The 12,827-nt window shown below is 39.9% G+C and overlaps 1 protein-coding gene across 1 annotated transcript in view; it reads right to left on the bottom strand.

The window, feature by feature from the left end:
* The window catches only part of LOC122814803 (vacuolar protein 8-like), a 988,388-nt gene that overhangs the window by 464,639 nt on the left and 510,922 nt on the right, over window positions 1-12,827 (bottom strand). Inside the window, exon 6 of the mRNA XM_044087110.1 lies at window positions 221-343. Within this exon, the coding sequence (XP_043943045.1) occupies window positions 221-343 (123 nt within the window). The remainder of the gene's footprint in view (window positions 1-220; window positions 344-12,827) is intronic.

Here is a 12,827-nt window from a genome sequence, read left to right as displayed (position 1 = left end):
CCTACAAAAATGCGGCATAACCACATATCCTACGTTATCCTTACCAAAACAACTTGGAAAATGTCCCTCAGTTATAGAATACTCATATTAGTTGCCAACAGTAATTTTATTTAAATAAAATTCTAGGTCATGCTTAAGAGAAAACATTTAGGTCACCAAAATCAAAATTTAAAAATATTTGTCTCTGGATGTTTTCAGAGTTAGTCTTATTGCAAATTACCAGATCGAGAGAGGTTCAAAATGGCTCCAATTGCATTCTGTTGGATCCTAGGGTCATACGACTTTGAAAGAACCAGGAGTGTCTTGATTCCTTCTGCTGAAATGATTGCTTCTCTGTTTGATTCTGGAACAAATAAATATATGTCAAAGTATTCCCTTCTTAGACAAGCATAGCAACATAAGTAAACAACAATACAGTTCCTGGCACTGTAATGCTGACTACAAATAATTGTAGACTCACATTAGACAACAAAACCAACATGTCTGTGGGAGCCAATCTATGTGTTGTTTTCACTCTTGCTTTTAACAATAACTAGCTTTTAACAATAACTGGCTTATATTACCAACAAAGATTTACTTGAAGAAGGCAAGAACATAATGGCTGATTACTGTTATGCACCCTGTTGGTGTCTTAATTTAGCCTGTTTATTCACAATATGGGTGTTAAAATTATACACTAAAGTGGTGTTAGTAACACCACTCTTAATTCTCTTTAGCAAGGTACAATAAAGCAAAGAAATCACTTTCTAACCACACCTGCCTTTTTTAAAAAATGTACAGAAGCAGTAAAAATACCATTTTTGTTTCAGAACCACTTATGGAAAGTAACTCTGCAAACTTTACCTTAGTTTAAGCTTAATTGTTAGGACTAGTTCATTCCAGTAACTAGACTACCCAAGAGAAGAGCCATTTGATAATTTTCACACTTCCTAAGTTAGCCACAGACACAGACCTTAACCATGGTTTTCAAAATGTACCATATAAACTTAAGTTTATTCAGAGCTTAAAGTAATGCTAGCAGTACATGCAGGAAGTACCTGTAACTTCAGGATGCTTGCCCTACAGAGAAAATGTGGACGAGCTTCTGACCTTCATCTATCCATTCGATAGTTTCTGTTTTCGATGTAGTGCCATAAACTATACATATATATATATATATATATATATATATATATATATATATATATATATATTATATAAACACATACACGCAATACATATATAAATATATACACGCATACAAGGGTGCTAGAACCATAGGTTGAGGGAGGGTTTAGCCACTACTCTACTTTAAATAGAATCATCGAATGTGCCCTCAGCTACAAGCTCAACTGACAAAAAAAAGCAATCATGCAGTTTATTAAGCCTGTGTATAAACTTGGATCATCTCAGGCCTGAGTACCTGATTAGACCAGAAATGCAGGCTGTATGTACTCTTTATTAGGTCTGGCTGTATCAGATATGTCCTGTGGTTGGCTCAAACTGCAGTGGGAGCAGTGCCAGAGAGATACAGGAAGTGAATACTGAGTGGCCAGGAGGGAGCTTGCTTAAAAAATGGCAAAAACTCTATTGAAGGGACTTTACATTGGATGATTTTAACATGTATTAAGGACATGCCTCTCAACTGTCCAGAATTTCCCAGAATGTCCAATTTTTGCCTCATGTTTTTGGTCTAATCCTCATAGAATTTGTGGCATTTTTTTTCTATTAAATTACTGAGGACTGTAGTCACTGAAAATTCAATGACATTTGAGTTTCAAATTTTATATCCTTCATAAAATGCATGCTAATGCAAAACATGTTATTCTACCAACTTGCTTTGTTTACAACAGCAATATTTAAAATCTGTCCCTCATTTTGGCTCTTTGTCCCTCTATTATTTAGGCAATTAAGGGATCCATGACTTGCCTTTTATTATATATGCATGTCCTAAAGACAAGAAAGGGATTTGTGGCTTGCCAATATTCATTTTATGGTGGACTTCTGGGTCTTAAGACTCATTGAACTCCATGGAGTTGGTATCTGTTCTGAGTCAGGCGTCAGCATTGATGCCCATCTTTGGACTGTTTTTGAGGTATGTGCTTCAAAGGGATTGCAGCTCTCATTCTGATTGTCTCTTAAATTTGTTCAATACGTTTTGAAAACAAAATACTTCATAAAATGTTTGGTTCTCTGTTAAACAACCGAGGATGAGTCAGTCAATAATTTTAGACATTAGAGTTTTATGATAAACTTCAGAAAATGCAAGTTGATGTAAAACCTGTTGCTCTCTTTGATTTAAATGAAACAATGTAATTTAGAAAATGCATGTCATTACAAAACTTGTTCTCTTGACTTTTAAGTGAATCACAGTAACATTCAAAAATGATCCCCAGTTCTGGGCCTATGTCCCCAATTATTTTTTTTTAGATTTGTTCCTGATTCAAAAGTTGAACAGTGTGAAAGGGACTATACGTATTTTGTTGTAAATGGCAACTGAGAGATGATTACAATTGAGAGCAGGGGAATGCTGTTGGTCTAAAAAAAAGGAAGAGGATACGAAAGTAATGTTTTGTTAGTAATTGCTTCCTGAACATTTAAACAGACCGCACTAGACACGTACCCCAGCTGTTAAATACTGAGCCACCATGGCTGACCTAAGGCAAAAGTGGACGTGCCATCATCATTTAGCTAGGGTGCTTTTCTAACCTTTTTTCTGATACACTATGCTGCTAACAGTTCCAGCTGCAGCTTTCCTTAACTTCTGGTCTTTCTGGTCAGTCTCACCCATGATGTAGCAACGAATCACAGAGCTACAAAGACTCTGTGAGGCTCTATGACTCACTGTCTAAATCACAGTGAGTAGGATAGACCAGAAAGCCTGGAAACTTTGAATGATGGAAGGTAATGGCATTAACAACATCAAGAGTATGTGTCTAGCGGTGCCATAAGGAATGAATTAATTTGTAGCAGGTAAATGGCACAGTAATCCTTACTCAGGATCATACCGAGAATTTACTTGTAATAATCTTTACCTTCCAGTGTAAACTCTGCTGCTATTTATTCAAGGGATTTTTACTCCCACCTGAAAAAATACACAGATCAAGCAATCCCTTCTAGAACCTAATATAATGGAAAATTTTAAAACAAACCACCTTGGTGGTCCACCAGCATAAATTTTCTTCATTCCCATGTTGATCATGGCAGGCAAACATATACCATAGCTCCTTATATTTTTGTGTGTTCACTCATAAAATGCTTGATTTTATGGTAAATCACTGAGGATTACAGTCAGTCAGTATTGCAAAACATTACAGTTTCATGCTTTTTTACTGTTAAGAAAATGAATGCTGATGCAAAACCCTGTTGTACTATTAACTTTTAAGTGAATTAGAGTAATATAGGTTCATACCTAGGTACTAGGCTATTGGCCCTAGGGCCTATATAAGCCTAGCCAAAAAATGTACCCTGGCTTTTGCCACCCAAGAAAATTATTTTCCTGTGCCCCTGTCGGGCAGAGCCACAGAAGTGACCCCTGGGGTGAATTTCCCATTTCCCATCCAATCATCAAGATTTTTCTTAAAGAGTGCTAATGAGGAGCTCTGTTTGACAAAGATAGGTAGTCTGTTCCAGAGTATGGGAAGTCTCTGGGACAGGAATCTATCCCTCCAGCATGTTCTGTTTATTGTGGGGACAAGGTTTAGGTCCCTAGAGCGTATAGCTCGGAGGGATTGGGATTTCTTTAAGTGGAGCATGTCCAACAGCTCTGGGTTTGACATATCTTTGTATGTTAGGCAGAGATCGCCCATGAGTAGGCGATATGCGATGGAGTAAAGCTGTAGTTTTTTGAGACGGTCTGCGTAGGGCATCTGTTTGAGGCTAGTAATCCTCTTTGTGAGGTATTGCTGTGGTCTTTCCAGTTGTTGTAGATGTCTTGTGAGGTACATACCAAAAGGGGCGCTGTACTCTATAATGGGTCTAATGAGTGATGAGTAGAGGGGAACAATGACCTCTTTTATTTCTGGATGAGAATCCTTTTGTGATGAGATGAGCCATGTAGAAGGATTTCCTGACAACTGTGGCGATGTGATTATCAAAGGAGAGACTACTGTCCACCTGTGTCCTAAGGTCTCATCACATTTTCAGCATTAAGTAGACTACCAGCTATGTGGTAGTTCATGGGTACAGAGTTTATTTAAAATTTGAAAATATTATAAATATTTAAAAATTGTCCTGATTGTGGGTTTTTGTCAAGATAGTCATACCTCTCAGCTGTCCCATTATCTTTGCCTCATATTTGTGATCTGTCCCTGATAAATCTTGTGGTTTTCTGGTACATAACTGAATGCTACAGTCACAAAAATAACGGCAGACATTTAAGTTTCAGACTTCGTATCTTCCAGAAAATGCATGGTAATGCATAACCTGCTATTCTACATAAGGTACATGATAACATAATGTTACAGTGTGGTCCCTATTTACTTTATTTTTTAAGAGTCTTACATCTGAGATGTACACAAAATAGCTATAATTACTGTGTTGTCTTTGAGGAAAATGACTGCTCTTTGCTCATAATTTTGGCATTGCAGGACTAATTGTATTTATGTGAAGCAAGCTGGAATACTTTAATGCATAGCTACTGTTTCTGTGGAACAAAGATGGACTTCATTACATGGCCATAATTTTTTATCGCAATTAGACATTTGAAATATAGACAGAAGTGGGAATAACTGCTGAGTGGTAGTGGCTGTCTACGGATGAAAATAACTGGTCCTCTTCTCACCTCAACCAAACCACATAAACATAGTAACAGGACATGGGTGGCCAACCATGTCCTAGAACTATGAAATCCAGACTTCTAAGATGGCTGCACAGTGAGTAACAGCTAGTTTTTAACTCTCCCACTATGAAAACAGAAACTCAGCAGAGTAAGCCAGTAGACTTGTGTTTATGGGTAAAGTTCAGTAACTGGTTACTAGGTGCACTGCCTGAATGCCAGGAATAAAGAAATACAGAAGACTTGGAAAAAATCAGCTACAAAAAGTGAGGAAGAAACACTGACTGAAGAAAGTTCTGCAGCTGTTCAGCAAACAGCAATGCAACCTTAAGACATGACTTCCAGTAACCTACAGGAAGATATAAGACAACTGCATACAGCCTAGTTGAAATAGAAAAGGCACTGGTGGAGTATATTGACAAACAATGGGAGGCTACAAGGAATGGAGGGGCTTTAGGCAGATATTCAGATGAGATAATAGAGCTGCAAAGATCAGGGGTCAGGATGAAGAAAAGGCTGTCTGAATGTGAGGCTGCTCAGGAAGAAATGTTTCAAAAAATAATAGAATTGGAGGGGGAAGCACATGGGAAAAACCTGAGATTTTCAGCTGTGCCAGAGAAGCTGGAGGGAATAGACTGCATGGATTTTGTGAAGGTATGGATAGGCAACTGGAATGGTATTCCACGGCAGGAGATATTAGTTGAGGAGGCACATTGTGTGCATGCTTCAAACCTAGCTATAAGAGAACAGCCTAGACATTTAATAGTAAAAGTGCAATCCTATCAGCAGAGGGGAGTTGGTTCTGACAAAACTGTGGCAGAGGAACAGAATGCTAAAAGTGGGAGACAGCAAAGTGTTTGTGCAGAATGACTGTACACCAGGGACAAAATCATTCTTTGATGAAGTGCATGCTGAGGAGGAAATACAAAAGTTTGTCCAACAAAAAGTGAGCTGTGCAACAGAAGCAGAGTCTGCTTCTTGTTCTTCTGGTAATAAAGACCACAAAGACACTGTATCTGTGAAACCTTTTCCAGTACTTCAAGGGAAAATATTGGGGAGAAGTTAGGAAGCATGAGAGACGACTAGAAGAATCGAGAGTATGTTGAAAATAAAGCAAAGACAGGATGTGAGCAATACAGAAGAACAGTAATAAAACCAGTAACTTACTGAGGGATTACAATGCAATAATTATATCTGTGAAATATGACAGAACAAGAAAATCTAGAAATATTGGACTTCTTCAAAATGTGTTGGACTTGTGGAGGACTCTAAAGTATATGCCCTACTTCATGTCATTAATGTTTGGAAAAATGCTTTGGGGAGGGGAAGAGAGGGGAGAAAGCTAACTATAAGTTGTTGTTGTTTGTCTTTCGGCTTTTTCCCGGTAAGGGGACGCCACAGCGGAACTCCTTTCCACTAATGATTGGCAGTAGATTTTTATGAAATGCTGAGGTGCGAGCTCGATGCCCAACCTTCAACGAAGGCACGCACATTTACACTCGCATGTCTTTCAAAAGCTACCCAACCGCAGGGAGGACATGCAGACTCCACACTGAAAGCACTCCCATGCCAAGCCGAGAATTGAACGGGAGAACCTCTTGCTGTGAGGTAACAATGCTACCGCTGTACCACTGCGGAATACTACAAATATGGTTGTTGTTGTCTTTCGGCTTTTCCCGGTTAGGGGTCACCACAGTGGAACACCGGTCCGCTAATGATTGGCAATAGATTTTGATGAACGTCGAGGTGCCAGCTCAACGTTCAACCTTCAACGAAGGCACACCCATTTACGCATGTCTTTCAAACGTCCACCCAACTGCAGGGAGGACATGCAGACTCCACACAGAGGGCACTCCCCGCACTCCAGCTGAGAATCGAACGGGAGAACCGCTTGCTGTGAGGCAACAACACTACAGCTGCACCACCGCGGCATTAAGTAAAGAAACCATTTTCTTTTCTTAACAGTGCCATATTTGTGGTGTGCAGTTTTCTTTGCATGCTATGTTTAAGTGTAATGGGGATTGTAAACAGGTGGTGTTTTTTTTTTACTTTTTCTTCTCTCTTTCTACTTGTATAGTTTTTAGATATATAGGCAATGCAATGTAAAAAGCAAAAAGAAAAAAAGAAAAGAGCCTGGATAAAAAGGCATGACAAAGTTAAAATGAATGTGCTTTTCACATTCTTGCATGGAGAAATTACTAAATTAAGGACCTTAGATTGATTAGTTTTAAGAGACAGCAAGTAAATGAAAAAAGAATATTGTGAGGCTGTTTTATGGCACGTGCATGTATACTTAGTAGCAATTTTGCAGCTGGTCTTTATGTTGCCAATGAAACAATCTGATAATAAGAAACTAGCTGTCTGGTTCTCATGTCTCCATGGAGACAATCTGATAAAGAGAAACTGGAGACAGTTTGGTGGAAGGGGATTGGCTGAGAGAAAAAGAAAATAGAAACTGGCTAAGACCTAATGTTCTCTGAAAGCAATCAGGTTTTCCAAGCTTGGAGAGCTTTAAAGATAAGACAAAACCAATTAGACTAGAAGTAAAGTTTTCTCTTTTTTGACATGTAATGGGGATAAAACAGGTGCTGCTGATTTTTTTCTTCTTTTTCTCCCTTTTTCTTTGTTCAGATTTAAGAAATCTATGCACTGCAATGTTAAAAAAAATGAAAAAGAGAAGGAGGAGAAAGGAAAGGTCTGGTTAAGAGAGTATGACAAAAGAAAAATCAGTGTGCTTTTTCCCATACTTGCTTAGGGAAATGACTGGGTTAAGACCCTAGGTGTTATCCAGTAAGAAGTTTATTGCAAAGCACATAAATGAAAAAGAGTATTGAATATTGTAAGGCTTTTTTTTCTGGTAAACAAGGTATCCTTAACTGTTTTGTGTCTGGTTTGCATGTCACTAGAAGACAATCTGATAAAGAGAAATGGCTTGGTGAAAGTGTTTACTGAAAGCATTCAAGCGTTTTCTCAGCTGGGAGAGCTATAAAGACAGACAAAAATCAAAAAGCATTTACTAATAGCACAGGCTGTACCATGTGTCTTAGTATGACTAACCTTTCTTTTTGGTTAACTCTAGCCTGTCTGTGTGGCCATCAACTTAGAAGTTTTGTTCTTATTAGGAATCAAAAACTTCAATATTTGAAGATGTTATTAAGTTGATAGGTTTTAGGGATTTTTTTTTTTTTGCGGGAGTTGTTTGTTCTGTTTGAGGGCTTTCAAAAAAAAGTTATGTAAGATGTGACATAGGCTCAAATGGATATGACAAGAAACAACTGTATAAAAGACCAACCTGCCAAAGAGTATATGCATATAACATAAAAGTTGGAACTAGACATTTAACAAAAAAGCAGTTATACATAAAAGGTGATAATAACTATGTAAGAAAATGATGCTTTCTCTAATGTCTTTCAATCTGAATGGCCTTACAGATAAATATAAAAAAGAAAGAATATTGAACAATATTAAAAATGTAAAGTGCAAATAGCTATGCTACAGGAGACATACCTGTGAATTTGATAAAGAAAGCTTTTCAGGATGGTTATTCAGCAGAACACATGGGACAAAGAAAAATAGGAGTACTTACATTACATGCATGAGGAGCTCCAATAGTGATAGAAGAGGGAAAAAAAGATAATAATGGAAGATATATAGTACTAAGGGGCTACTGGCAAGGGAGGAGGATTATACTGGCATGCATTTACATTCCACCTAAAATTGCTATAACAGAGCTGAAGAAAATTCTGGAAGAAATAATCAGCTTTCAGCAAGGAATATTACTTATAGATGGAGACTGGAGTTTGGTTTGCAACAGTGAAGATGTGTCTGGGGGCCTAGAAGTGAAAATATAACAAAGGAGGGTAGATTTTTGAAGAAATTTATAAAAATGTTTGTCATGGAAGATGTCTATTCAGTACCAGGAGTTTGGAGTGATTTTACATATTATTCTCCAAGATACAAAAATTGGGCTAGACTATATAGAATTTATATTTCCCAGGAACATGTACATTTAATTGAAGGTCATGAAATGCACCCAATAACTATTTCAGATCATGCACCAATAACAACTAAAATAAAACTGCAAGGTAATGAAATAAAAATGAGACACTGACGCTTTCCCACCTATCAGATGAAAAGAGAGGACTTTAAGGAATGTGTTTTTGAAATAAAGGAAACTGAAATATTATTAAGAAGTAACAAGAATTATTTAAAGGGATTGACAAATGCTAAAGCACTGATAAATAGGGGGAATCGCTCATAGGATCATATGAAGTTACTAGGCTAATGGCCCTGAGGCCCTTACAAGCCTAGCCAAGAATTAGCCCATATTCTGACAAGGCAGCACCTGATGTCCCTCTCCTGCAGGGACACAGGTGGAATTCCAGGGGTGTATTTTCTTTTCCCTCTCCCGTTATCCAGGTTGCTCTTAAAAAGGGTTAATGAGGCACTCTGCTTGATGTGGAGAGGGAGTCTATTCCACAGAAGTGGGAGTCTCTGGGACACAACAATGTCCCACCAACAAGTCCTGTTGATGTCACAGACCAGGTTGAGGTCACAAGTGTCGGTTACTCAAGTTGAGCTTGACTTGCAGATATGCAGCAGTCCCAGTAAGACAGGTTCTGAGATTGCCTTGTATGCCAGACAGAGGTCACCTCTGAGGAGTCTGTGTGAGACTGAGTAGAGGGACAGAGCTTTTAGCCTAGTTGTGTAGGGTAGATGTTTGAAGCCCTGGATTCTCCTGGTGAGGAATCTCTGGGGTGTCTCCAGCTGCTGCATGTGCTTTGTGAGGTGCATGCCAAAAGGGGCGTTGTACTCAATAATGGGTCTTATAAGGGAAAAATACAGGGATGTTCTTACCTCCTTGTCCCTGTATGAGATATCCTTTTTGATATGGTGGGCCATGCAGAAAACTTCTGTACAACGGCGGTAATATGGTGGTTAAAAGTCAGTTCACTATAAACCTTGGTGCCCAAGTCCCTGACAACTGATTGCGTGCTTAGGACCTTGTTATTAATGTGATAATTTATGGGGTCATCACTCTCCCCAAGGGGATGATGATGCATTTTTTGGCATTCAGTTTGAGGCCATGTTTCTGGCACCAGTCATTCATTTGGATGAGACTCTCTTGGCGAATGTCCACATAACTAGGGGAATTGATGACAGCACCCAGCTTGCAGTCATCTGCAAACCTGGTCAGCCATAGCCCACTGGTTTTGGCCTACAACTCAGAAAAGTATATCCCAAACAACAACGGCCCCAAGACCGATCCCTGGGGTACACTGCTCTTTACGGGTCTACTGCTAAAGGTGGATTCCCCAATTTTGACTAGGTGGGCTCTATCAGTAAGCCAGCTTGCTACCCATCTGGTAACATAAGGATTGATGCCTAGTTGACAGAATTTATCTATTATACCCAAGTGGGGAATAGTATCAAAGGCTTTGGCCAGGTCAAGATAGGTGGTGTGCACCATCTTTCCCTCATCCGTGGCTTTGGTGACTGTCTCAAAGATGTTGACCAAATTTAACAGGCATGACCTCCGCTTGACAAAACCAAACTGTGTGGGATCAATTGTTTGGAAGTTGCCAATGTCCTTGTTAATGAGGTCCATGATATTCCCCTCCATGGCCTTGCAGATCAGGCTAGTTATCCTGATGGATCTATAATTTCCTGGATCTGTAGACAGACCACATTTGTGCAAGGGGATGACAGTGGCTGTTCTCCATTTGGCTGGGATGAAGCCAGTACTCATTCTTTGGCTGAATAGGGTGCCTAATGGTGCCGCACATTCCTGCCTGAGTTCATGTATGCTGCAGCCTGGGATATCATTAGGTCCCATGGAGGCTGTATTTTTTGCCTTTGAGAGGGCAGTGATGACTTGCTCCATAGAAATAAGGGGAGGAGGGTAGCTGCTGGGAATTTCCTAATTTACTGATGGGGGGACAGGGGCTGAAGTTTTCACTGAACCTATCTGCCAGCAGGTTGGCTATATCTATGGCATTTGTGTATGTGGTGTCCTTGACCACCAGTTCTGAGCAGATCTGAGTGCTTCCTTTGAGATTGCGAACATATGTGAAGAAGGTCTTATGACTGTCTTTAGTAGATGTGGCCAGTTTGGACTCAAAATTTGCTTTGGAGGCTTTCACTAGTGCTCTTATTTGCTTGTTCAAGCTAAGGAGAGATTGCTTCCAATTAGACAGCATTTTTTTCCCTTTTATTATAGAGTTTATTTATTGCAGATGTCCAACGGACAGGTTTACTCTTCCTTGAGGAGGAGGACTTTGTCCTGTTAAGTATTCCTGACTTCTTGCAGCTATATAAATGCTAACATAGTAATTTGGTATAGGCCTGGACATTTGTGCCAGTTCCAAAGGAGGGAGAGGGGGATGTGAAGCTGTTTCTACCTTCCCTCAGGAAGTAGTAATCAGCTTTGGAGAAGTTTTTATTTTTGACCATAGCAAGGGGAGGGGGTCAGGGGAGATGGTGACTTTGAACGTAACCGCTCTGTGGTCGGATCTTACCAGGGAGGATGATACTGTAGGGATGCCATAGTGGTTACTCATGTTATTTATACCTAGACCAAGATATTATTGCCTCTTGTGGGGGTGTCGACCAGCTGGTCCAAGCCATCTGCATTGACAAAATCAAGGAATCTGTGGGCATTTGTGTTTTGGCATGAGTAGTTCCTTCAGCCTATGATTGGACAGTTAAAGTCGCCCAAGATCAAAGTAAAGGGTTGAATTTTGATAGATGTGAAAAGGTCCAGATAGGTGGAATGGGCATCTTGAGTCAAAGCTAGGGTCCTGTAGCTAGCTATTATTTGACTAGGGGTCTTGTCAACATAACTTCACCAGGAGTGTCTCCTGTGCATTATACTGTTTGTCCAGCCTGGAGGTGTGTATGTCTTTAATATATATTGAAATGCCACCTCCTTTTGCTTTGCTGCCCACAGTTTGGGATCTGAATGTATGATAGGATGAGTAACCTGGTATGGCTGGGGTGCTCTCTGCAACTTTAAACCAGGTATCTGTGACTGCACAAATGTCATCATCTTCCAGGGTTAAGAATGCTTGCAATAAGTGGAGTTTCATGTTTAGACTACTAGCGTTAGCAGCATGACCTTTAATTTGCATTTTGATGAACTTTTCATGTTGGTAATTTTGACCTCATAGCATTGCCTAAAAAAGGCACTATGGGAGAGGCAAGAGCCTTTGCCAGAAGCCTGAAGCCCAAGGGAGATAGATGCAGGCCATCTCTGGCAAAGCATTGTGGTCTGTCAATCATGTCTTTCCAGGCTGTCAGGCACTGGATCCTCTTGGAATGACACCAGAAACTAAGCCAATTGATAAAGTCAATAATTTTCTGTTTATATTGAGGCATCATTTTGGGTGATGGTAGAATGCTGCTTAAGGCTAGGGACATACCAGCCTGGGACACATATTGAGTGAGCTTGATCATGTCTCTCTTTATATAGTCCAGGGAGGTACGTCTTAAGTCATTCATGCCAACATGGACTATGACAGAGTCATAACACCACCTGTTGTTGTGAGACTTGGGTGCATGTGTGATATGGCAGATTCTAGGACATGACAAAACTGTGACTTTCTCCTTATCCAGCCTGATGAGGGGCACATCTGTGTGTCTCACAATGGAGTCTCCTATGACTAAAATGTTGGGGTTTATGGTTGTGCATTAGTGGCTGTGAGACACAAGTATGTGGACTATGTCTGGTGGGCTTTGGAGTTCATGTGTGTTTTTGCCTTGGAGGTCTCTTTTGTTTGGGTATGTTTTTGTTGAGGACCGCTGTGTGTGGGTGTGTGTTGTGTAGGTGTAGGCCCTGTTTGTGCTGTCAACCTTCTCAGTGTCAGCTATACCAGCCTGTGAGGGAGAACAGACTCTAGGTTCTCAATGTAATGGCATCTCTCACAAATTGTGTTCCTAGGTGGTAGTAATAGAGGGTTGTCCGTCTATGAGGCAGTTGCTACACTGTCTCAGGATGCCCATATCAATCAGACTGACAGAAGAAACTGTAGGAAACTGTCCATCCATATTTGTCAGAATCTGAGGGAGAGAG

Source organism: Protopterus annectens, chromosome 1.part1 (genome assembly GCF_019279795.1).
Source record: "Protopterus annectens isolate FY-2018-M chromosome 1.part1, PAN1.0, whole genome shotgun sequence".
Classification (NCBI taxonomy): domain Eukaryota; kingdom Metazoa; phylum Chordata; order Ceratodontiformes; family Protopteridae; genus Protopterus; species Protopterus annectens.
Note: the sequence above shows the minus strand (reverse complement) of the source record. Positions and strands in the feature narration are given on the sequence as shown.